Source organism: Lissotriton helveticus, chromosome 5_1 (genome assembly GCF_964261635.1).
Source record: "Lissotriton helveticus chromosome 5_1, aLisHel1.1, whole genome shotgun sequence".
In the NCBI taxonomy this organism is placed as follows: domain Eukaryota; kingdom Metazoa; phylum Chordata; class Amphibia; order Caudata; family Salamandridae; genus Lissotriton; species Lissotriton helveticus.
In genome coordinates this window covers 1,722,327,240-1,722,354,022 of record NC_136065.1, presented here as the reverse complement: position 1 = coordinate 1,722,354,022, position 26,783 = coordinate 1,722,327,240, and the positions used below count along the sequence as shown (strand labels likewise).

The 26,783-nt window shown below is 43.1% G+C and overlaps 1 protein-coding gene across 1 annotated transcript in view; it reads left to right on the top strand.

Moving 5' to 3' along the window:
* Positions 1-26,783, top strand: part of PRR29 (proline rich 29) — a 950,736-nt gene that overhangs the window by 811,461 nt on the left and 112,492 nt on the right. Inside the window, exon 4 of the mRNA XM_078644991.1 lies at positions 13,865-14,052. Within this exon, the coding sequence (XP_078501117.1) occupies positions 13,865-14,052 (188 nt within the window). The remainder of the gene's footprint in view (positions 1-13,864; positions 14,053-26,783) is intronic.

The window sequence follows — 26,783 nt, the reverse complement described above, 5'->3', positions numbered from 1 at the left end:
TTTGCGGAAATACTACATGATTTGTTTTCTGTTTCTTGTATTTGGATTTGGTAGATGTCTTCTGTGTTTCCTTCATTCTCGTGGGCATTTTTTGAAAGAAAAAAAGAGAAACAAAATACCCTAAGTTCATTTCTAAAGGAAATGCTTTTGGTTTTACAGTTTTGAGTCCATTAAGATAAGAGGACTTCAGGTGTGCCACACTTTTGTTACAAATGGAGAATTTTGACACTCTAGTTGGGGCAGGGGTGTGGGGTCACTGTGAGGGTATCTCCCTACAGAAGGAGGAAAACAAATTCTTAAGAAGGTTGTTATGTGTTCCCCCTTCTGCCTCCATCCAGTTGATCCACGAAGAAGTCGGGATCGAGTATATTTCTGACTTAGCAGCAGTTCGGCCACTCCTATTGTGGCGTTCGATTTGGGCTAAGTCAGAGACTCGATTCACCAAGGATATTATCCTTGATTGTATAGGCTTGGATCACTCCTCACGTGTATCATGGTTAAGATACATTCATCGTTGGTATCTACTTCTTTTTAACATTGATGTGTTCCGTGAGCCTGAAAAGGTTGTCTCCATTTCAAAAAAAGAAATTAAGATAGCGTTCCTTAATTTTCGTAAGGCCGAACGAGACAAAGCCGTTGGCAATCTTGTTACTATGAAATTTTATAAAGACTTAAATTTAGCTTCCGGACTACAACCCTATCTTGTATTTGTGACTCGCCCTTCTCACCAGTATGTCCTAACACGGGTTAGATTGGGCATTGTACACCACTTGGTTGCTTTTCCAAACATAAAAACTAGTTCAAACATACCTTGTCCATGCGATAGCACCTCCAGGCAGAGTAGTTGCCATTTCTTGCTTTTCTGTAAATTTTATCAGTTTTTTAGGTTAAAATACCTTAAACCTATTTTTATAAAATATAACATTTGTACCACACAAACAGCATTGATATTTTTATCTTCATTAGAGAACGAGGAGACTTGTTTCTTTTTGGCTACTTTTATTTTAAAATGTACAGCTGCCAGGAAAAGTATGGTATTATAATGTTGTCTACTTACCTGTCTGTACTTATGCTATACAGCTGCCAGGATTTGTTTATGATGATATTACTGTTTAACACTCCTGTCTGTATATATATGCTTTCATTTTTAAATTTCATATCAATTTCTGTAATTAAGGTATTACTAAACATGAAGAGGTCCACAGTATTGAATGATTATTTAATAATTTTAATGTACAGTTCCACATGGAAAGTCTAGCGAGTAACTCCTACTGATCCCCAGTGAATCAATGTAAGAATGTTTGCATTTTGCACTTTAGCCGTTTTTTTCCTTTTAGGAATGATTATATGGCGTTTTTTAATATTTCAATTATGTATTTTTGCTTGTATGATTTGTAAGCACAAATCGAATAAAAGCTTTTTGAATTGAATTGACACTCTAGTTGTTTATTAGAACACTGTCGGAAAGCAAGGGGCAGAGGAAAAGACTCAGACAACGGAATGTAGGGAGATGGAGCAGGGGTGAAGGCAGCAAACTGACTACTCTGGGCAGGTGTCAGGGGCAGTGATAGCACAAAAGACCATGGATGCATGACAAGCATGCAGGGCAGAGGGAGGGGGCTAAGGGCAGATAACTAACCATGTAGTATAGGCGAGAGAGACTGTGACAGCACAAATAAAAATAAGAGAAGGAGGTATGGGTAGTAGCAGCACTACCGACCATAGAGAGATGGGGTAGAGGCACGGCCAGTGGAGGGCAGGAGGTAGGTGGCAGAGGCAACAAAAAGGCTAGGCAGCAAGTGTAGTGGTAGCACAATAGGCCACATTGGGCAGCCGCCAGAATGGTAGTAGCAGCACAATGGACCATGAAGGACAAGAGGGAGGGAGCATGGGCATGCACATGTATAACAAAGGGCAGGAGGGAGAAAGCAAAGGCAGGAAATTGTCCATCCTGGGCAGGCAAGAGAGTAGGAGTATGTCAACGGAAAATGAAGGGCATGACTGAGGAGATGGGAGCACCAACTTGGACAGCGGAGGGCAAGAGGGATGGGGCAGGTACAGTGGCACAGGCTGGGAAATAAGCTGACCACAAGCTCAGGCCACAGAGTGTGAGGATAAACAGATCATTCAGAGCAAGCAGAGGGGGTGGTAACACAACAGACCATGGAGGACAGAAGGGAGGGAGCATTGACAACACAACTGACCTTGGAGGTCAGGAGGGAGGCTTTAGGGGCATGGACTTTCAGGTAGAAGGGGACAAGGGCAGCAAGCTGACCACACAAGGCAGGCAGAAAGGGAAATGTCGGCACAACAGACCATGCAGGGCAGGCAGGAATGGCTGTAAAAGAGCAAAGGACCATGGAGAACAAGAAAAGGGAAACATAGGCCTGCACATGGACAACAGAGTGCCGGTGGGAGAAGGAAGGGGGAGGAATAACAAGCTGATCTTGCAGAGCAAGCAGGTGGAGCACTTGAAGTACAGTGCACCATTGTGGTCAAGAAGGAGGGGATAGGGGTAAGCACACGGACAAAGGGGAATGTGGGAGGGGGTCTGATGCAGGGGCAGCAAGCTGGCCAGTAGGTCACGTGGGAGGGCTAGAGGCAGTACAACAGACCACATTAACAGGCAGGCGGAATATTGGTAGCCCTATGTTGAAACCAGGTCCCTGAGCACACACTCTAATCCAAAACCCATGCAATTGTGGGTAATTATAAAACACAATCAGTATTTCTTGTTTTTCTTTATTTCTGCCTTCTTTTAGCCAGCCAACATGTGTTTTGTCATGTTGGTATCAACCCACGGTTTCTTCAGGGCTAAAAGACATACTAAATACCACCAATTCCTGTTGCAGTGTGCTTATATAGTACAGCCTGGTTGCACCAGTAAAACATTGTGTTCTACTATATCATGTTTCATAGTGCATGCATGTGGAATCCCATGCTGAGATACATATATGATCATAAAGTCATTGTTGTTTAAACCTTCCTATTTTTATAAGATTAGACATTTCTGTGGTATACATGCACAATTGCGTGACTCCATGCTGACATATTGAACAATTATACCAACATTACTGATGAACTATTTCGGTAATCTCACTGTACTTGATCGGATAGGATGTGGCACCAAATTCCATTTGTCATGTGTGATTTTATACACCAGTGTATCACCCCAATATCGTAACTCTGCTTATGTTAAGACATACCTGTATAGGTTCTCACTACCTGTTCTATCAATCCTGCAATCACCAAATTTGAAAAAAGTCACCTCATCTATTATGTATTAGGAGCCAAACATTGATTCATCCAAAAACATAATGAGTCGCCTACTTTACCATCGGTTTGTCTTCCGTGCTGGTCCCTTGGTATGTTAATGAACTGTCCAATATTTTTATATATGGACAATGACAATGGATTATGAAATCTGTATTATCTATGAGTCCAACAATTCAACACAAATGCTATGGCCAAATATTACCCGTCTCTGGCTAATTAGAGACGCACTGGAATTGTATCTTTTAAGTTACCACGTCTATGTCAAGATCCCAGCGTGTGTCCAACAAGTCTTCTTCCTAATATGTTTCTTCCGCAAAGTGCGATCTGGTGAATTAACGGTATCCCATTAATGCACATACCTCCTAATATTATCTTGGAAGGAAGATTGTAAATTAGCGTTAAGGCTAAATAGCTTGGACCCTTTCCTGTCCTAACATTATGGGTAAGGCAACATATTTTAAAAACAATTCTCCTCTAGACTGGTAAACAGTGAAGTGAACGCAAAAGGGGGCAGAGGCAGCTCTTTATGGAAGATTACAGATTTGAGGAGCTGTAGTATTCTCCATGGCTTGTAGTTTTGAAAGCAGTGTCTCCTTAGCTGAGGCCAATTGGGAGTTGCCTAAGTCTAATCGGCTACCAACAAGGGCCTTAACTACTGTTTTCCGGGCTGTAAATGGAAGAAGTAGGAAGGTTCTTTTCAAAAAGCACATCGTTTGAAAGCAAGAGCCTGTGATGGATAAAACCTGATGTTTCAAAGAAAGGGGTTTGCCAAACCAGACTCCCAGATTCTTGACCTTACGTTTCGGCATAGGCCCTGTGTTGAGTTTCGGTAGGCAACCGATCAGGGGTTCATAACTGTTGAGCCTTGTCAATCAGCATAATCTTTGTTGTTCAGCTGGTGACCTTTCTCCATCAACCAAGTAGCAATTACTGTCATTCCAGGTAAAAGTTTTTTTTTTGCTTTAGTCTGATCTTTATCAAAGGAGATTAAAAGCTGTGTATCGTCCACGGACAATATTATTTCAAAGCAATGCTTTTGCGGTCTAGGGTAAAGGTACACAGGAGTCCGCCTGTGCCAGCTCTTGATTGTGAATGGCAGTAGGATCTACACTGTGGAGGTGTTGGCTGAATATGTTAAAAAAAAACTAGAAATTCAAGAAAAATCCAAAGGAAAAATGAAAAAAGTATTTTACCAGTCCAGGTAGAGTACTACAGTTTTGTATTGGTAAAGTACCGTTCAAGCCAACCTGGAACCTGTAAGGGTATTGTCTTGACTTATACTGTCTGCTCACTTGTGTCTGGATAAAGCTGTCCCTCTCTGATGAGCTCTAATTAGGGCGAAACACGTGTCAGGTGTTGCTTTTATTAATTACAGGTTGGCTTGGATGTTATTTTACCAATTTAGTGTTAGCCAGTGGCTGGGATTATTTCAAGCATTCCATCTATCACCTTGCTATTGTTGCAGTTGACGTCCTAATTGCAATAAGTATACCCAGACGTGGGTCCCATGCTCACTATGCATCCGGAATCAAGCTATATCTGGCTGATAAGCCTAGAATAAGGGCGAAACCAGTCCTGGACTGCATATTTTCCGGTTCAGGGTACACCTGGCCTGGCAGTTCGGGCTTGACTGTTCCACTTGGAGCAGGGTTTAGGTTTATTTGCAAATGGCTAGGTCCAAACTTAGGTGGCATGGCGGGAAGAAAATGATGGATTGAGATGCAGCTTGAGTGATTGCTAGTGCCGGAGATACATTCAAACATTCCATTCATCACCTACTTGTTGCATTTGCCTCCTTAAGTGTGACGGGTAAGCCCAGACATGGATCCTATACACACTGTGCCACTAAAATCAAGCTGTTCCTGGCTGATGAGCTCATAACGAGGGTGAAATGGATCTTGGGTTGCTTGTTTTCCAGTTCAGGAAGGGTCTTGCCTGTCAGTTTGCATGGATTGATCAAATTGGAGCAGGATCAATGATGATTTGCATATGGCTAGGTCCAAACTGAGGTTGCATGGTGGGAGGAAAATGATGGATTGGGATGCAGCCCGAGTGATTGCTAGTGACTAAGATTAATTTAAGCATTTTATTCATCACCTTGTTGATGTTGCAGTTGCCTTCCTATGTGTGATGGGTATGCCCAGATGTGCGTCCCTTACTGTGCCTGTGGAATCAAGCTATTCCTGGCTGATGAGCTCAAAATGAGGGTGAATCCGATCCTGGGTTGCTAGTTTTCAGTTAAGGGAGGACCTGGACTGGAAGCTTGGGATGGACTGATCATATCAGAGCAGAGTCAAGGCTGATTTGCATGTTACTGGGTCCGAATGATTGCCAGTGTCTGAGACTAATTCAAGCATTCCATCCATCAACCTTGTTGGTGTTGCAGTTTCCACCCTATGTGAGATTGGTATGCCCACACGTTGGCTAAAAAACAACGTTTAATGTAATTTGCTGATGATCTTATGTTTTACATCACTCATGAAATGTTAAAGGACATAATTAAAGACATCACTGGTGACTTCTTAAAAGAGAATGTTGTCATAATGGCAGCGTTATAAGCTTAGCATTAGCAGTGTCATCCAGAACAAGTTAAAAAGGAACAAAGCTTTTTGCCATTTTTATAGCTAAGTCCTTAAACATAGGGGTTGCACAGTGACAACCATGGCAAGCTGAAAAAGACAAAAGCCTTTTACCAGTCCAGGCACAGTATTATGCTTTGGATTGGTAAACTACTAGCCAAACCAACCTGAAATGAATGCCTGAAAGGGTATTGCCTTGACGTATACTTGGTGCCCCCTTGTGTCTGGACAAAGCTGTACCTCTTTGATGATCTATAACTACAGCTAAACTAGTGTTAGGTGTTTTATTAATTCCAGGTTGGAATGGATGTTATTTTACCAAGTTAGCGATTGCCAATGGCTGAGATTAATTGAAGCATTCCATCTATCATCTTGTTGTCGCAGTTGCCGCCCTAATTTCGATGGGTATGCCCAGACATGGGTCCTCTGCTTACTATGCCATTGGAATCAAGCTATACCTGGCTGATGAGCCCAAAATTAAGGTGAAACCGGTCCTTGGTTGCTTGTTTTCTGGATCAGGGAGGACCTGGTCTGGCAGTTTAGGCTTGACTGTTCTGATTGGAGCAGGGTCAAGGGATATTTGCATATTGCTGGATCCAAACTGAGGTGGCAAAAAACAAGATGAATTGTAATGCCGACCGAGCGATTGCTCGTGGCTGCGATCAATTTAAGCATTCCAAGCCATCACCTTATTGTTGCAGACATACCCTGTTACAGCACTTCATTAAGCAGCACTAGCACAGCAAGTGTGGAGAAAAGGTCTAACTATGAACCTTCTATTTTGGGTAAAAGGCCTTCCTTCACAAATTGTAGAAAGCAGTCTCCTTCCACAAAAGGAAAAGGGATGAGGTGAAATGCAAACATTGTAGTCAGCTTTACATTTTATAAACCAACATTACTGTTGGTTTTCAACGCACAGTGATTAGTTAGTAAACATAGCTTTAATAGTAGGCTATTTTTGTTGTGCAACTACTGGCACAAGTGAGCTATGAGTGCCAACAGCCTGTAAGCTGCCTGCATGTTTTCGGGTGACAGTAACTGTATCCCCCTGTCCCCTGCGCCATGCAGCGGTTGCTGCAGGTAAACAATGTACACTATGGTAGTGACTCGCAGGGTTGCTTTGCGTACTGCTGCTGGCATCTCCTTCTTCCTTGTTGCTGCCTGTTTCTATCACTTTAGCTGCTTATTTTGTCTCACAACCAGCAGCTGTGTTTTTAAGGTTCTCTTTGCCACATGATTATGAGCTTCCGGCTTGGGGGAGGAGCTTGAGGGCCGGAGGCGGAGCTTGCAGCACAGAGGCGGAGCTTCCGGCTCGGAGGTGGGGATTTAGCCACGGCTGAAATCTCCACCTCTGGGCCAGAAGCTCTGCCTCCAGGCCGCAAGCTCCGCCCCCAAGCTAGAAGCACCGCCTCCGGCCCGCAATTTCTGGCCCGAGTGCGGACGTAAAGTTAGTAGTCATAAATCCATTCTGTGAATACCAAAAGTAGTAAGTGCATTCTGTGAATACCAAAAGTAGTAAGTTTAGGATTTTGTCTTAAGTGAGTTCTGTGAATCGGGCTCATTGTAATTACATATACGTATTGTTATGTGAAAATTAAGCCAACGACATCAGCATAATAAAACGTTTGACCAGGCCAAGACATCTGTACAGGGATGGGCCACAATGGTGCAAGGATTAATATCATTCCCGGCTCTGGGACTATTAATGATATCATTGCTGGGGCAGGACTTCCTGGCCAGATGTCTCAATGGAAATCATTTTCTGGTCATATGGGCCGAAGTGAAATCACTTCTTGGGAGGAACTTGTGTGGCGTTGCCACCTGTCACATTATAAAAACCATGTCAACTTCTGAGCTTGAAGAAAGGTATCCCACTTTACTAGTTAGTGACTTTATTGTCTTTAGTGACTTTATTTGTTCGATTCGCAGCCACCCAAACTAATAAACTACTTCCTCAAATGTATCCTCTACAAGAAACCATGTTGTCACTCTTTGCTAGTAAGAATGTATTAATCCATTGATATGCAGATGACCGAGAGCCCTACTTGAAGGACTCGCCTTATAGTGACAGTGGCCACCTAAAGCCCTGTCTCTCCATCATTCAAACTTAGATGTCAAAAATCGAATTCAAGCTGAGTGCTCTTAAAAGCTCAGTTTATCCGGATTGCAAATGAGAGCAGACAGGATTTAGCACAAGAATGCGCACAGCAAACAACCTTTGTAGAGTCACCCCTCCAGTATAAAACAGTTCCTTCAATGCCTCATTGCTAAACTACTGAGATTCACGTTGCATATCGCTTTGAAAACCCATAAGCTTGCCACACACTGTTCTTTCTTGAGAAAGATCACGTTTGACCTCCATAGAAAAGACTTCAGTATTGTCATTCCATCATTTTCCCTAGCTCAATAAATATAGCACAATGTAAGCAGACCCTTGGAGCAGGGTTTAGGTTTATTTGCAAATGGCTAGGTCCAAACTTAGGTGGCATGGCGGGAAGAAAATGATGGATTGAGATGCAGCTTGAGTGATTGCTAGTGCCGGAGATACATTCAAACATTCCATTCATCACCTACTTGTTGCATTTGCCTCCTTAAGTGTGACGGGTAAGCCCAGACATGGATCCTATACACACTGTGCCACTAAAATCAAGCTGTTCCTGGCTGATGAGCTCATAACGAGGGTGAAATGGATCTTGGGTTGCTTGTTTTCCAGTTCAGGAAGGGTCTTGCCTGTCAGTTTGCATGGATTGATCAAATTGGAGCAGGATCAATGATGATTTGCATATGGCTAGGTCCAAACTGAGGTTGCATGGTGGGAGGAAAATGATGGATTGGGATGCAGCCCGAGTGATTGCTAGTGACTAAGATTAATTTAAGCATTTTATTCATCACCTTGTTGATGTTGCAGTTGCCTTCCTATGTGTGATGGGTATGCCCAGATGTGCGTCCCTTACTGTGCCTGTGGAATCAAGCTATTCCTGGCTGATGAGCTCAAAATGAGGGTGAATCCGATCCTGGGTTGCTAGTTTTCAGTTAAGGGAGGACCTGGACTGGAAGCTTGGGATGGACTGATCATATCAGAGCAGAGTCAAGGCTGATTTGCATGTTACTGGGTCCGAATGATTGCCAGTGTCTGAGACTAATTCAAGCATTCCATCCATCAACCTTGTTGGTGTTGCAGTTTCCACCCTATGTGAGATTGGTATGCCCACACGTTGGCTAAAAAACAACGTTTAATGTAATTTGCTGATGATCTTATGTTTTACATCACTCATGAAATGTTAAAGGACATAATTAAAGACATCACTGGTGACTTCTTAAAAGAGAATGTTGTCATAATGGCAGCGTTATAAGCTTAGCATTAGCAGTGTCATCCAGAACAAGTTAAAAAGGAACAAAGCTTTTTGCCATTTTTATAGCTAAGTCCTTAAACATAGGGGTTGCACAGTGACAACCATGGCAAGCTGAAAAAGACAAAAGCCTTTTACCAGTCCAGGCACAGTATTATGCTTTGGATTGGTAAACTACTAGCCAAACCAACCTGAAATGAATGCCTGAAAGGGTATTGCCTTGACGTATACTTGGTGCCCCCTTGTGTCTGGACAAAGCTGTACCTCTTTGATGATCTATAACTACAGCTAAACTAGTGTTAGGTGTTTTATTAATTCCAGGTTGGAATGGATGTTATTTTACCAAGTTAGCGATTGCCAATGGCTGAGATTAATTGAAGCATTCCATCTATCATCTTGTTGTCGCAGTTGCCGCCCTAATTTCGATGGGTATGCCCAGACATGGGTCCTCTGCTTACTATGCCATTGGAATCAAGCTATACCTGGCTGATGAGCCCAAAATTAAGGTGAAACCGGTCCTTGGTTGCTTGTTTTCTGGATCAGGGAGGACCTGGTCTGGCAGTTTAGGCTTGACTGTTCTGATTGGAGCAGGGTCAAGGGATATTTGCATATTGCTGGATCCAAACTGAGGTGGCAAAAAACAAGATGAATTGTAATGCCGACCGAGCGATTGCTCGTGGCTGCGATCAATTTAAGCATTCCAAGCCATCACCTTATTGTTGCAGACATACCCTGTTACAGCACTTCATTAAGCAGCACTAGCACAGCAAGTGTGGAGAAAAGGTCTAACTATGAACCTTCTATTTTGGGTAAAAGGCCTTCCTTCACAAATTGTAGAAAGCAGTCTCCTTCCACAAAAGGAAAAGGGATGAGGTGAAATGCAAACATTGTAGTCAGCTTTACATTTTATAAACCAACATTACTGTTGGTTTTCAACGCACAGTGATTAGTTAGTAAACATAGCTTTAATAGTAGGCTATTTTTGTTGTGCAACTACTGGCACAAGTGAGCTATGAGTGCCAACAGCCTGTAAGCTGCCTGCATGTTTTCGGGTGACAGTAACTGTATCCCCCTGTCCCCTGCGCCATGCAGCGGTTGCTGCAGGTAAACAATGTACACTATGGTAGTGACTCGCAGGGTTGCTTTGCGTACTGCTGCTGGCATCTCCTTCTTCCTTGTTGCTGCCTGTTTCTATCACTTTAGCTGCTTATTTTGTCTCACAACCAGCAGCTGTGTTTTTAAGGTTCTCTTTGCCACATGATTATGAGCTTCCGGCTTGGGGGAGGAGCTTGAGGGCCGGAGGCGGAGCTTGCAGCACAGAGGCGGAGCTTCCGGCTCGGAGGTGGGGATTTAGCCACGGCTGAAATCTCCACCTCTGGGCCAGAAGCTCTGCCTCCAGGCCGCAAGCTCCGCCCCCAAGCTAGAAGCACCGCCTCCGGCCCGCAATTTCTGGCCCGAGTGCGGACGTAAAGTTAGTAGTCATAAATCCATTCTGTGAATACCAAAAGTAGTAAGTGCATTCTGTGAATACCAAAAGTAGTAAGTTTAGGATTTTGTCTTAAGTGAGTTCTGTGAATCGGGCTCATTGTAATTACATATACGTATTGTTATGTGAAAATTAAGCCAACGACATCAGCATAATAAAACGTTTGACCAGGCCAAGACATCTGTACAGGGATGGGCCACAATGGTGCAAGGATTAATATCATTCCCGGCTCTGGGACTATTAATGATATCATTGCTGGGGCAGGACTTCCTGGCCAGATGTCTCAATGGAAATCATTTTCTGGTCATATGGGCCGAAGTGAAATCACTTCTTGGGAGGAACTTGTGTGGCGTTGCCACCTGTCACATTATAAAAACCATGTCAACTTCTGAGCTTGAAGAAAGGTATCCCACTTTACTAGTTAGTGACTTTATTGTCTTTAGTGACTTTATTTGTTCGATTCGCAGCCACCCAAACTAATAAACTACTTCCTCAAATGTATCCTCTACAAGAAACCATGTTGTCACTCTTTGCTAGTAAGAATGTATTAATCCATTGATATGCAGATGACCGAGAGCCCTACTTGAAGGACTCGCCTTATAGTGACAGTGGCCACCTAAAGCCCTGTCTCTCCATCATTCAAACTTAGATGTCAAAAATCGAATTCAAGCTGAGTGCTCTTAAAAGCTCAGTTTATCCGGATTGCAAATGAGAGCAGACAGGATTTAGCACAAGAATGCGCACAGCAAACAACCTTTGTAGAGTCACCCCTCCAGTATAAAACAGTTCCTTCAATGCCTCATTGCTAAACTACTGAGATTCACGTTGCATATCGCTTTGAAAACCCATAAGCTTGCCACACACTGTTCTTTCTTGAGAAAGATCACGTTTGACCTCCATAGAAAAGACTTCAGTATTGTCATTCCATCATTTTCCCTAGCTCAATAAATATAGCACAATGTAAGCAGACCCATACGAATTTTGAGAGTGTTGATCTGTCTTACCACAGAGTAACAACTAAATTGCTCATGAGTTATAGTCAGCAGCCCAAATGGCCTATCGCTTCTTGGAATGCCTAGTCCTAAAGTTTTTGCAGCAAGCAAGAATAAATGGCTGCAGACCAGAGGGCATGCACACTAAATTAAAATGTGTAGTCATAGTGAAAAACCAGTAGATGTTGGTAGTCTGGATGAATGTAGAGAAGACAAAAGAGTTTCTTTATGCCTGCTCTTTACAGGAAGGCACCATTCATTACAATCTGAATTTCATGAGTTTGAGACTAGCTTAGCTAGATGACATGATATGACTCTACTTGAAGAAGTGTGCTAAATTTGGAAGCCAAACACTGTGCAACTTCATGTAACTGTTTTAAACTATGTCATCCTCACAGAAAAAAGGATAGTCTAGAAAAGGCGTTCAGCGTGACAGCGCAAACACGTTCTCGCTGCTACAAGTGGCAAACGCTTACCATCTGCTGCTCATGGAGTACCACACCATTTTGCTTCAGACGCAGTGGCTGCTCCTCTGCTATGGCTGAGGAGCATTGCCCTCCTGCTGACCAGCTGAGGGAAAGGAAAACAGTATTATTATCATTTTAGTTTTCCTATGGACAGAGCCAAGTTTTTGAGTGCAGGGCCATTTTATGACAGGCACGGAAGTGGAGTGGTGGGCAGCACTGCTGTCGGTGTGGATGACGATATGGTTGGCCGTTTCAGAGCGCCCAAACCGTAATGTGCATTGACATCTCACGAACTCCAGCTGATTTCCGGGTTGAGAGAACAGCAGGCATAGGCTCCCAGCCCCCTTTGGGGCGGGAAACAAGCCCGCTCAGGCCAATCCCATCGCTTCTCTCAGGCTGTTACCAGAATGAGAGAGAGAAGCACTGGGATTGACCCTGGGTAGTCCGGGAACCTCAGCATCTACACAGCAGGATGGAGAAGAGTGGCAGAGCGACAATCGGAGAGGAGCAGTTAAGTTATTATTTTTTTTTGTTTCTTATGTCACCACCACTCCATACCCCACCACTCTGTCACGAGACCAGACACTACTGTTCACACACTTTGAGTGTTGGAAGCACCAGTCTGAGTAATCCATCTGTTCAGAAAGAAACTCATATGGCTTCTGTGCTGTGACTATAGCTTTTCCCTCACTGAAACTCAGGTGTAAATGGCAGATCTGTATTACAGGGGAGAACACCTCCCTTCATCAGCTACTGCCTTTCAGGCTGAAGCCTTACCCATCACGGAAAGGACATATATCTGCAGGGTATCAATTTCGTGGGAAATTAATTTTGCCTCCACAAAGGTGGGTGATCTGGAAAAGCTTTACATATTGTCACAAAGAGAGCTGTTTCTTGACTTTGTTCCTGAAATTTTAATTTAGCCCACATCTAGCCTAATGAACATTAAACTGGTAGCCAACGTTTGTGAGAATCTGAGAGTAAAATTTGTATACAAAAAAACTTTCACAATTCAAATTTTACATCTGACACACACACACCTGGATAATATGCTCTTATAGAAATGAAATATTCATGACGGTTTTCAAAATTCTGTAGGTTTGTGGCTATTCATTAAGGTTTTGTCAGGGAACTGTGATCCCATAAACACATGTAAAAGTAATCCCAAACTAAAATGAAAAAGCTGGGTTTCCAGAGTAGCAATAGGAAAGGGACATTTAAAATGTTCAAGAATATAACACACAGAAAGTGATATTTTTCCCTGTGTTACAAACAAATTGAATATGCAAGTGCACATTATCATAATACTTCAGCAGGTAGATCATCTGCTTTGTGTGCAATGTGTCTTAATCCAGAAGTGTGACAGACGTCCGGGAAGTGACCGACAGGCATAGATTTCCAAAAGCGCAGAGAATTTTCGAAATCCCCATAAACATCAGAAATGTACTCCTATTGTAGTGCATGTGAAGAAAATTACTTCACCACTGCCTTTTTTAACATTATGATTTACCACCTGTAAATAAATCAGGCCCTACTCTAGCAAAAGCTTTTTCTCAGCCAGTGTCCTGGTCCTATACAATATTGCCAATGAAGACCTTTTAATGCATTTTATTGTTTTTAGGAGCTATAAATTATTTAAAATGAATATAAATGTGTGCTTACCAACCATACAAAAGGTTACTCACAATCACCACCTTCCGATCCCCTTTTGTAGATAAATGTTGTGCCTTTGGAAATCGAAGAAGAGGAGACGGATGTAGTGTACCATCATCACTACGAGCCTTATCCTGGCCACTATCAGTTTCTGCCACCGTGGCAACCACACCAGCCACACCAAGTGCCAGCAGTGCGCCATCTAAACATGGATCCTCATCCTCCATCACCGGCAAGAAATGCAGTACAGTGAGTAGCCTCTTTTGGTCGATCTTATTCTACTACCTTGACTTTCAAAGTATTAACATAGATGTCATATTGGTAAACATTCTCTCTCTATGCCTGTGCATCCCATGTCAATATTTATGCATCCCGTACCAAAATTTACTTTTTACGTCATTAGGTGCAAGGGAGTGTACACATTCTAGCAGAATCACCATAACAAGCAAGTGTGTTCACTAATGGAGTAGCTGCTAATCAGCGCTTCATTTGTGCTTGTTCAATCTTTCAGCTAAATCTTTCCTGGTGACATCATTTAAACATATTAACTTGATTCGATTTAAGATCTTTATTCGGATTAAAATCAAATCATATAAGTGCAAATAACAGTTCACAAGCCACATAAGAAGGGCCCTTGTCATGTGAGTGTTACGTCTGACATAGGGAGTGTAAAATATGACACAGTGCATTGAGAATTTTTTTTAACTCTTGGGCAAAAGATGTCAATCTATAATACAAATTGTAAGAGGCAGACTGTAAGCTAGGGTAGCAAACTGCAAACAGTCAAAATAAATAAAAACTGAATATTATACAGATCCTAATATATTCCTATGCTCTTCAGCCATAACAAAACGACAGCACAGACTAGCATATGTAAAACATGGAGCCAGCCAGTTCGTTGTAGAGTGCAAATGCAGTTCAGTGCGTTTGGATCAGGGCTGTAGAGGATCACAAAGTGCCTGCACAGCTTCATGCATTGAGGTCGGGCTGATTAAAACCTGACAGGAGGTAGTAAGGTGTTATATTGAGGTGAACCCTAGTTTGCCACTAGGTCTATGAAAACAAAAGCCTCTCTCTAGGGTCCACTATGGTAATATAGAAGAAATTTGCAAACCCCCTAAACATCTCTCTCAGGCCATCACTACGGCACTATGAGTCTAGAGTCCCATTATATCACGTTGGTGCCTTCTTGGGAATAGACCAATATAGCTAATATACCAAGCTGTTGCCCCACAATGAGGCATTAAACCACCTGTGGAAGTAGATAAAGGTTTGTCCATAAATATATCAGAAGATGGGTTGATGCTGGTAATGAAGATGTTTTCTAAGGGATATGACTTCCTATGTAAAGGAATGCACATTAAAACGAATCAAAAGGTCCCCCAGAGAACATGGGTATGAAAACATATTTATGATTCCTGATACCCTTATCTTTAAAAACAAAGGTTTAAAGGGAGTTTCTGAATCTAGTATAAAAAAAGGGGAGAGGTGTTTTCCTAACGGCTAAGCGCTCGACCTCGGACCTGGGGATCTGGGTTCGAGTCTTGGTAACGACGCCAAACATCCTGTGATTCTGAGCAAAGCACTTAATCTCCCCTTGCCTAACAAAAATGAATGCGTGTCCTCATGTAACGTAACTTGTGGTATGTAAAGCCCTCTGGTACCTGATTCAGTTCGGGTCAAGTTCGCGCTATATAAAACTCTGCAAAAAAAAAAAAGATAAAATGCATTGTTATTTGGGTGGATCTTCCATCACACGAAAAGCACGAACTATACCCGTTCTTAGTCGTGTCAAGCCAAATCAATTTTGGGTGTTAGATGTATATGTTAGGTACTTCTGGAGGCCATCTGTTTGTTCCACAGCAAGGTATCTGACAACTGATGGTTTGATATTAGCATTGGCACGCTTCGCATCAGACTTTTTTGTGTAATTAATGTTTTAATTCCCTACTACTATAGGATGTTATGGTATCAGGTTCACTCAATGATAGTTGGTCTGGCGAGCTATGGAATTCTCTGTGCGCTTAGACAATCCCTTATAATAGCTTCGGTGAGCTTAGCCTCTACGATACTCCAAATAGAATTCCACAGCTGAAGGGCCTAATCGCTAAGATATCTTTCAGATGGTGCATGCCCAGTTCCATCCGTGCTATACAGTTGGGGCCCAGGGAAGAGAAGGAAGTGACCGTTTTGATTGGTGTGCCAATGATTTGGTGAGTATGTGATTGACATGCTCCCTTTCCGCAGCTCATTATGTGGGTTTTCTTCAAATTAATTTGGAGGTCCCTGCCCTCCATGAAGGCTACAATGCGGTCCATCAGCCTTTGCTGGTCATTGGTGGTCCCTGACTGTAGGACAGCATCATCAGCATAGAGAAGAACAAGGACTGCTCTTCCTTCAACTCGTGGAGAATCAGCAATCATTTCCTGGAATAAGTCATCCATATCGGTCATAAAAAGAGAACATGAAGGGTGCCAGTGCGCACCCTTGCCTGACTCTCCTCCGAATACTAAGCCGAGGAGAGCACCCCCCATAAAGCCCATAACGCACCCTAACGGATGATAGTAGTGCCAATTTCTGATGGAGCACCTGTCAAGAACAAAGTTTCCCACAGGATTAAGGGCCAGATGTAGGTAGCCAAATACCGGTCGGTAACGGCCGAATTCGGCCGTTACCGACCGGTATTTGGCTACCGAGATGTAGGAGGACAGAAACTGGGCAAATCGGTAATTTTACCGATTCTGTAAATATACCGGTCGGCAAATTTACCGACCGGTATTTTTACAGAATCGGTCAAATTGATATGTAGGTGGGACTCTTATGAGTCCCACAAGGCCTAAGAAATCGGTATTTTACCATCAAATTCAATTTGATGGTGAAATACCGACTGAGGTGTGCATGCACATGTGTGCATGCACACCTGTGCCATATGACAGGCAGACCTGCCCTTAGGGCAGGTATGCCTGCCACATGGCCCCCGTACCTTTTTTGGGGGTGCTAGAGGGTGTCAAAGTGACACCCCCTGCACCCTTGTCAAAATCGGTATTTACCGATTCGGTAAATACCGACCGGTAATGCCCCATTCATTCCTATGGGCTTCAAAGCCCATAGGAATGAATGGAGCATTACCGGTCGGTATTTACCGAATCGGTAAATACCGACTTTTAAAGATTCGGTAAATCCACATCTGGATTTACCTACATCTCGGTACTTCTATTTTACAGATTCATAAATACCGAATCGGTAAAATTCGGTATTTATGAGTCGGTAAAATAGAATTACCTACATCTGGCCCCATGTGATTTACTAAATCAGTCAGTCAGTCACAAAAGCTTTATTTGATTTGTGAAAGCACAAAGTAAAATATACAATTTTGTACATTATATAAGAAAAAAACTACATCAATGGATCAGCAATTTCAGCATCATCTCATAAACTGCAGTTTAGAAATTATCTTGTCGTAGCCGACAATGCCTCTTATCTTAGTGCTCACAGAAACGTAACAAATTTAAAGGGGCTCAGATGCATATAACAACCTGATGCTTTTTTCGAATGAACAACAAATTGATCAAGATCTACAGGGGTAAAATAAAATTAAGGTTTAAGATTTTTATAAAAAAGGAAGAGGGAAATTGGGTAAAAGTGCATTAGTACAAGATGTTATCATGATAATTTGATATGTGATATAAAACGTTACATCGATAAAACAACAGTTTCCTCAATACTCAATGAAGAACACTTAACCATAACACCTACTTATAGAAAGTGCCCGTCTTATAAAATTAACAACAGCATAACAGATTTCAGGGGAGTTAAGAGAATGTAAAAATCTAAAACCTTCTCGATGTGAGCAAGGGCAATGTAATCTGAAGAGAGAGGGTGGAAAGACTTTGGGGCATATTAGCAAGGGCGATATCGCCGCTTTAGCTGGACTTTTCCCCGCAAAAGCGGCGATATTTTTATCGCCCTATTAGCAAGCTGTCGCTAACAGCAGTTAGCGACAGCTTGTAGGCAGTGGTCGAAGTGGGCGGGAACGGCAGGGCACGGCGTGCCCCTACTTCTTTAATTCTGTAGATTCCGTTCCCTTACTTTTTTATTATGAACATGCGTCCCTGGAAGTCAGAAATATTCTGTTCGTGGACGGGCAGGGAGCAGAGAAGGAAAAGGTCTCTGTCTCTTACTTCCTACCCAGACAAGACAAGGAAGGTGTCCGCTTCTGCTCTGCCGCTGGCAGCTGCCCCCTCTTTCTTACTTCTATTCTCTCTCGTTCTGTCTAACTCCTTCTCACTTACAGAAAATCATGAATCAAGAAATGGTTCTCACCGTCTCTTCCTGTCGTCCATTTGTAGCCCTGTGAAATGGATGCAAAAAAGAAAACCACTTTTGCTGGAAATGCCGTTTTGACATTTTTCTATTTCAAAGTGCAGCCTCGGAAATAAAATGTTCAAACTATGAAAAATAATTCAATAAAGCAAGATGGAGTGTTCTTAAAGTGGCCAGATAATTTTTTTCAAACCCCAACACATTAGCGCCACTTTACAGAGTTTGCCAGTAAAGCGCTACTTTTGTTTTCTTGTGTTTCTTTGAACAGCATTGTTTTCCTCCAGTACCTCCTACCTGGAGACAGGGCCGGCGCTAGGCTTGGGCAGTGTGGGCAGCTGCCCAGGGCCTGGCACTCTGCCTGCCAGGATGGGGCCCCCCACAATGGCAATTAACACCCCACTAGTCCTCATGTATGTCTGCCGATCAGAGTGAAAGAAATGCTTCACAAACGGGCTCATGGGAGGGCCCCCCCCTCCTGGGGCCACTAAGGGATTGTGTGGGAAGGCCTAGGGAGGGTACAGCTCTCAGGCAGCCAGTTCAGAGACTCAGCAGGGCACCCATTATCAGCACTTTAGCCCACACAGGTTTAACTCAGCCCCCAAGCAATTCTCACACCTTCAGTTTAAAATGGACTGTACAAGAGTTGCTTGGGGTGGCTGAGAAGAGGAGCTGCAGCCCAAGTGGAGTCTGCACAAAGCAGCTTCCCTGAGATCAGAAGTTGTCACTTATGTAGATTTCAGGGGCCTCCCACATTCCCTTTTTCCCAGGGCCCCGAAAATCCTAGGACCGGCCCTGCCTGGAGGTACTGCAATACCTGGTTGATGGGTGGATTGGAAAACGAAATGGCGGATTTGTGTTCACAAATGTGGTCCTTTGGAACCATACTGCTTATGTTGTGTAAGCATATAAGCAGTGGACATTGAAACGGGTCCTGTCTGGGCCCTGTAGTTATGCCATTAACTTTTCAGGCAAAAATACTTGTTGATTTCTGAATAATGACTGTAAAAGCGTTAAGTTCACCATGTTTCTGCTTACATTTTACATGCTTTATTAAATCTTTCATTACTTATGAGTGTTTGCTTTTTCCAGGATGTTGTTACCTTTTTTTTAGGCAGCATATTGCTCTTGCCTAGTGTGTAATTTGAATTGAGTCGCATCCAGTTATTTATAGCAGGTCAAATTGGATTGTAGCTGAAGACAGTATGAGTTTCTCTCAGTGGGGCAGTATGGTGTTCAGTGAGGGAGCAGATGTAGCACTGGGGGCAGAGCTGCTAAATTTAGAACTGGGGAACCAGGTTCAGCCTTCATGAACAGTCCCCCAGACCACTCTCCTGAGGGAGCACATTCCCATGTAAGACCTTAGAAGGCACCAGAAAATCCCTGGTGTGTTAGCACCAGCAGGTGGACCCTAGCAGTGGCAAGTTTGGGTTCACCTTGAAGGCTTGCCCACCACAATCCATACTGAAGTTCACCTCCAGTCTTGCGGGCAGGCCTACGAAGTAGCGGACCCTAGAGCAACAGTGACTCTGTCACTGAGGTCACAGGGCCCCTGAGAAGAGCTGGCTCTAGGGCGGTGCACCTGGTGTGACCGCAGCAGGTGCTGACTTTGAGTGGGGGCGTCATATATTATGGTTTTAAAAGCACTTGCTGCCTCCTTCCTGGCCGCCAGCTATTTTCGGAAATAATAAAAATGTCATGATAACTCTGATGAATAAACTTCTTCCTAGAGCGAGATCGGAGATTTGTCTAGTAGAAGTTTTGACTCATGGAAAGATAAAAGAGGGTTAATGTGCCTGCTGCAAAGAAAATGTACCAGGCCCATCACAAAGTGCATATATTGTAAATAGGTCAGTGGGTTACTGCTTTTGTCAGTGAGATCCTTTTGCTACTTGCAGTTTATAAGTTAAAATCCTAACAAAGAACAGTGAGCTATTAACTTTCATCTAAGAGCTGCATACAAACTGCAAGGTATAGACTAGAGCGTTATGGTTTTTTCCCTAAGCCTTTGATTATCCTAATGTTGCAAAAAGTGTTATTTTTTATACAAATCAATAATGATTTTTAAAGAGAACCCCCAATCATGGTATTAAGTTTTAAATTCTGAGTTTGTGTTTCTCCAGGCCAATCACTATTAAACTATACTGTCTACCAGTATGGTCATCATGTGACTCCTACACCTTGTAGTCCTTTGTCTTATGTAACATTTCCTATACACTCATTTACACACGTAAAATTGATTGTCTCTGTGTGTATTGCTGACGACAGCAACTCCATGGCTCGGAAACAAATGGCTCGTGCTTCCGCTTTTAAGAATTTTTGCGACATTCTGTGATGAAAATAAATTCACAAAGTGGAATATGTTTCTAATGTCAATAGCTCATATTAATCGTTAAATAATCATGTGTATCCATTGGTTGAATTACATAACATAATAAGCTGTAACTGGTCAGTGAAATGCCACACAAATACTAAAGATTGGGATGTTTTGCGCATCCAGGCCACACCTCTAACTCCGCCCACTGATCCAATGCTCAGGTTATTCCCGCCCTCTGATTCTCCGCCCACAGTTTCCCTACTTTTTTTTCCCCACTTCGACCACTGCTTGTAGGCGATAGCTATAGGTTTGGGGCCCGCTTTGGATGTCAGCGATATTTATCGCTAATGACATCTAAAGTGGGCGTACCCAACCTGTTAGCGACTGAAAGCAGTCACTAACACAGCTATCGCATATTAGCAAGTCAGGCGAAGCGATAAAAAAACTCGCGCTAAGCGCGATTATCATCAAAACCTAATGCCTGCTCAGACCACTTCTTAACCTGTATATCCAATGGGAGGTGGATATTCAGGTTAAGTCCCCATTAGCTTTGTTGTTGTAATACTTTATTCGACAAAAAATCGTCATAAAAGAACAGACATACAAACTCATAGACATACATAAAATACATAAAAGCAGTCCGTCCCAAATGTTACAACAAGATGGATAAATTTAGAACTTAAAAAGTAAGTAGATATAACTAGCTATTCGATTCGAGCGGGTTTACCGTGTCACTTAGCAATTTTGAGCGAATAAACCAAGCACCCGCAAGGTATTTTGAGACCCCACAGACAATATACAATGAAGCTGTGTTGGTTAACATAATACGCAAGGCAGATTTATGATCATTCACGCCCATGGATCTACATATTGGTTTTAGCCATTTATTCCTAACATGCTTATAGGCTGAACATGCAAATAAAAAATGCCCCAAGGATTCTTTCGGGCAGCTACAGCCTGGGCAGTTTGGATCTTTCCCCACCATGCTTTTCCATCCTGCCGTTATTTCTTTGACAGGTAGAGTTCCATGTCTAAATTTCAAGAACAAAGTCCTATCTCTAGGTGATTGGATGAAATCCAAGAAGGGTTCGATTTTGCGCCCTACTTTGTGTTCTAGGAACTTGATGGTCAGGGAGCCAAGATTTGGGTTAGCATGTATCTTGGAGTCTACCCATTCCCAATATAACTTTTTTACTTCTTGTTTAGTGGGAGGGCATTGTGAGGCCCAGGATGCCCCCAGACCTAATGAGTGTACCAAAAGCTTGAGGTTATTAAGCCACTTTATTTTATTATTCACATTAAGAATGATTAGCTCGTCCAGGACTCGGGCATAGTCTTTCAATTCTTCCGTCCTTCGGAGTCACACCCAGAATAATAGGGGTCTAAGATAGACTTTGTCAGCTATACATTTCATACCCATGTCAAAAAATAGTGGCAGCAAAGGAGTTGACATGGGAAGTGAGACCAGTTCTCGGATAAACTTGTTCTCTATGACTGTCAGGGCTCTAGTGCTTTCTGCGCCCCAAATTTCCGAGCCATAGACTGCCGATGCTACCGCCTTCCCCTCATAGACTGAAATGGCTGGAGCGATTGGTCTACTAATGGATTGGCGCTGATTTTTAATTATAGCACCAGAGACCCTTTTAAGATTAAGTATCATTTTGGATATGTGCGGACCCCAGGACATATTATTAGACAGTCTAACACCCAGGTAGTCAAATTCATTTACCACCTCAAGCGGGGACCCGAAGAGTGAAACATTTACATTCCTGGACTTCTTTTTTAACGAGAAGACCATTAGCTTTGTTTTCGTGGTGTTTATTGTTAAGCCCCGCTTACTACAAAAAAACGAAAAGCGGTCTAACAGTTTCTGGAGGCCTGACGGGGTCTTGGACATCAGGAGGGTATCGTCAGCAAAGAGGAGTGTGGGGGTCTTCCCACCGGCAAGGATGGGCACATCCGCGGGGTCCTCCCTCAAATGGTCTACCACCCCATTTATAAAGAGGGAGAACAGCGTTGGTGCCATCACACATCCCTGCCGCACTCCTCTATTGACTGGTACCCTCTCTGTCAGTTGCCCTTGGCTTCCCCAACGTATCTTCGCAAAATTGTCCTCATGGAGCTTGATAATAAATTGCAGAAGATAGTTAGGAAAGCCCATTTCCAATAAAACTTCCCACAGTTTGGGGCGGGGAATGACATCGAATGCGGTTTTAAGATCAATAAAAGCCAGATACAGGCTGCCTTTGTAAATGGATACTGACTTCCAATAGACCGCGCAAAACCGAAACACCTGGTCTATTGCGCCCACATTCTGTCTAAACCCTGCCTGGAAATGGGTTAATACCTCTTCTTCCATAAGCCAGGTCTCAATTCTATTTACAATGACCCTGCCAACCACCTTTTGTATGGTATCGATTAAACTAATTGGTCTATAGTTGGCAGGGTCCTCTCTATCGCCTTTTTTGTAAATTGTGATTACCTCAGCCCCTTTCCAGGAGTCTGGGACGGGAAAGCCCTGTTGAATTAAATTCATTAAGCTAGCTATAAAAGTCGCCCAGACCAAAGGGTCATGAGCTAACAAGTCACCCGGCAGACCGTCTGGGCCGGGTGCTTTACCAGGCCGGATTTTAGAGATAGCATCTTTAACCTCTGTTACCTCAAAAGGGACTATCTCTGTCGGTGATTCTATTCTTAAGGCCGGAAGTATTTCTGGAGCTAGATGAGCTTGAGTCTCATCTACGCAATATAGCTTTAAAAAGTGAGCGTGCCATTGCTGGGAACTTATGTGATTTAAAATTGGGTCAGCTCCTCTTCGATCTAAAATATTAATCAGTTTCCAAAAGGAGACAGAATTTTTATCCCATGCTGCTATTTTAAGTTTCTGCCAATGATCTTCCTCCCAGTTTTTTTTTGAAAGTATCAAAGTTTTCCTATAGTCTCCACTAGCCATTCTTACAGCTCTGGAATCATTTAGCTTTAATGCCCGTGTGATTGCCTTTCTCTTTTCCTTGCAGTCAGCGGTGTACCAAAGGTTTGTTTTTAAATGCTTCTCTGCAGGTGGATCTCCCTTGGTGGTTTTTAGAAAGACCTTGCCTATTTTGACTACAAGGTTGTGATAGTGAGTTAAAAATAGTGGGCCATAAGTGTTAAAGGTAGCCAGATCCATCTTTAAATCTAACATAGTGGAAGATACCATTTTAACTAAGTCCCTAATATGTAGGAGCACCTCATCTTCAAGCTTGATCACCTCCCATCTCAATTTCCTATTACAATTGGTTGGAATGGCCTCCTTAGTAATTAATTTCGAGTCTGGAGACTCGCTTCGTTCGTTGGGCCATTTAATTGACATACATAGCGGATTGTGATCACTGTCCACAGTTTGTCTAATCTCCATGTCTACAAGGTTGGACCAGGAATAAAGGTCTAAGAAGATAAAATCAATTCGCGATGGGGAGACTATCCTGTTATATGTCATTGCCCCATTGCGATCAGAGATGGTCCGGCCGTTTAGGGCTCTTAGTTTGTGGGCCAAGGCTAGGGCGTTCAGCTGTATTACTCTAGGATACCATTTCTTGATGGGTGCTAGATCTAAGGTGGGAACGGAGTACTTCCAATCCTCCGCTGTCCAGCCCATAATATCCTCATCATCCAGAGGTTCGAAAGTACAATTAAAGTCGCCACCCACCAGGATTTTTGATCCCGGGGCTAATTCTAATAACTTAGAATCCAACAACTCAATTGTTGGCGAAGTTTGGCAGCCCTGCGATCCCCTAGCATAGATGCAGAAAATATGTATTTTGCCCCCTTTTGGACTTTTCAAAGAGATGTGCAGTAAGTCATCTGAGGGAACACTATACACATTAACAGCTAAGTTGAGATTGACTTTCACCCATATATGAAGTCCACCAGATGGGCGACCTTTCCCTGAGGAGACAGCCGGGACATAATACGTGGAGTACCCATTTTTGTACTGAGGAGACAGACACCACGTTTCCTGGAACATGCATATATCGAATGGATCAATAAAGTTGTTCCAATCTGGGATTTCAAGTTTTTTTTTTAGCCCTGCTATGTTCCAGGACAGGATATTTATAGGGGGGCTGTCTATGGTCGGGACCGTTAATAAATGAGAAGGAGCTAATTCCGTTTCAGTGCTACTAAGACCACCTACTTCAAGAGATAACTCATCCTGCCCAACACTACCTACTTTAGTCGCCAAATATTCTGTCTTTTCCACCCTTGTTATTTCTCCGATTTTATTTGAGTTATGAGATACGGGAAACTTGGATATAGGCCCAGGATTATGGGATTTTAAGTGGACTTGAGTCACTCCTGTCAAAGAGACTTCCAGTCTGGGTACATCTATATTATCCTTTGTTTCTTCTCTAACAGAAGTAGCTAAAAGTCAATCTACGTTTTCCAGCCCGCTATAGCGGTTATAACACGGTATAGACCAGGGATTGAATTGGGGGCCTGACCAAGCTCTATTTGCGGGCTTGGGAATGTACGGAGGTCTACCTGAACTTCTTGAAACCACACTCCACCCCTCATTGATACCATTGTCCCACTGGCTCATGGTGTTGTGTTTGTGATTTCCAGCCCAGGTCCCAGTTGGCTGGTTGGTATCATGGAAATGGCTTTCCCTAGTAGGATATGTTGGATTTCTCCCGTACCCCTGGATTGGATTATGTTCTTGCAGGTAATCTCCTTTTGTTCCTCTTCTAGTGTGTTTAGGACCTCTCAGCCAACTCCACCTATTACCACGATAGTCTGAGATCATGTAGAAATAGGATACGGGTTTGACTGAGATTGAAGAGTTACTAGTACGCGGGGGTCCTGCAGAGATAAATTCCACCACATCCGAGTCCTCAAAGGACACAACAACACAATCCCCCTATATGTTTTTTTTGTTCTCGCCTACCCACGGTGCCCTCTCAACCATAAGTATTTTGCTATTAATATCTAGAGGTGGAGGGTAATTTTGATCTAACCAGTGACAGACTTTGTTCTTGAGAGCCCAAAAGGATTCAGGTGTTGAAGGGGCTAGTTCAGGAACGCCTGTTAACACTATTACATAAGGGCAAACATCAGGTGGTAAATTGATGTTGTGGCGAGACTTGGATTTTGCTGGGTTGTGAAGCGGTGGTTTAGATACAGGGATTAGGGGTTTGTCAGAGCTCTGGTTTTTTTTGGAGCGTTGGGCGTTAGAGTGTGCGAGTTTCTGTTACTACTCTTAGCAATTGATGTTAAAGTTGGTAGGGTTTTGGAGATTACAGCCCCCCCTGTTATTTGCTTTGGTACTGCTGGTTTAATGCTAGAAGGTACCGGAGTATTCGTGACTGCGTGGTCAGGTAAACAGGGTATGGTTTTCCCTTCTTCATATATGGCCTTTAAATGTAATTCGATCCCTTGTAGTCTAGATTCCAAGGGGGCAAGTAGAGATTTGATTAACTTTTCCAAGGCACTCATAAATATACCTTTTGTATCTTCTAAGCCTTCTGCGGTCTCATCCAAGGAACTAGACTCTAAAAGGCTTGCTAGACTAATGTTAGGATCTGAATTATCGGGAATACCCAATGGAAAAAAGTGGGGACCAGGTGGAACCTCTTGACTAACAATACCCTGGGCTGGAGTAGCCACGCTATCACATCCATCCTGAGTGTCAGTAATGATATTGACAATTTCTATAGGACCTCCTGCAACATCAGCACCCAATGGGGTAACCCCTGTATTCATACTAAGAGGATTAGAATTTTTGGGAACAGCACCCTCCCTTACACCCCTCAGAAATAATGAGACATCCTGATGGGCAATGCCTACCTCCGGAGACTTGGCAGGGGGAACACCCATCAAGGGGGTCAGAATATGAGGAGTAGATAAAACTGCCTGATTATCGTTAGTAGGAGGGCAGATGGGTGGAGGGAGAATGGAATTAGAATTCTGATTGGAAAAGTTTTTGGAGGGGGTACGTGCTAATGAGATAATTCCCAGAGAGGACCTTCTCACATTAGCGAGGTCCTGGGATACCCTCCTTTCCATAAGGACGATACCTTGATCAATTAATTGATTAGTGCGTACAATAAAATTATCTAAAGAACCAGTAAGTTTTGACTTGCTGCGAGTTTCCCGAGTACATATTTCCGCTGGTGGGTTAGACATATCTGGTTAATAAATACTAAAATCAATTGTTACCATATGCAGATTACCCACGACAAAATATAAAAAGGGAGCTTACGGTAATAATTGTCCCGCTAATGACACCCCCCGGACGAAATTAGCACTGCCAAAGGGTGTGGCCCAGACCAGACTCTCCAGGCCTCGGAGGGCCACAGAGGGCCCG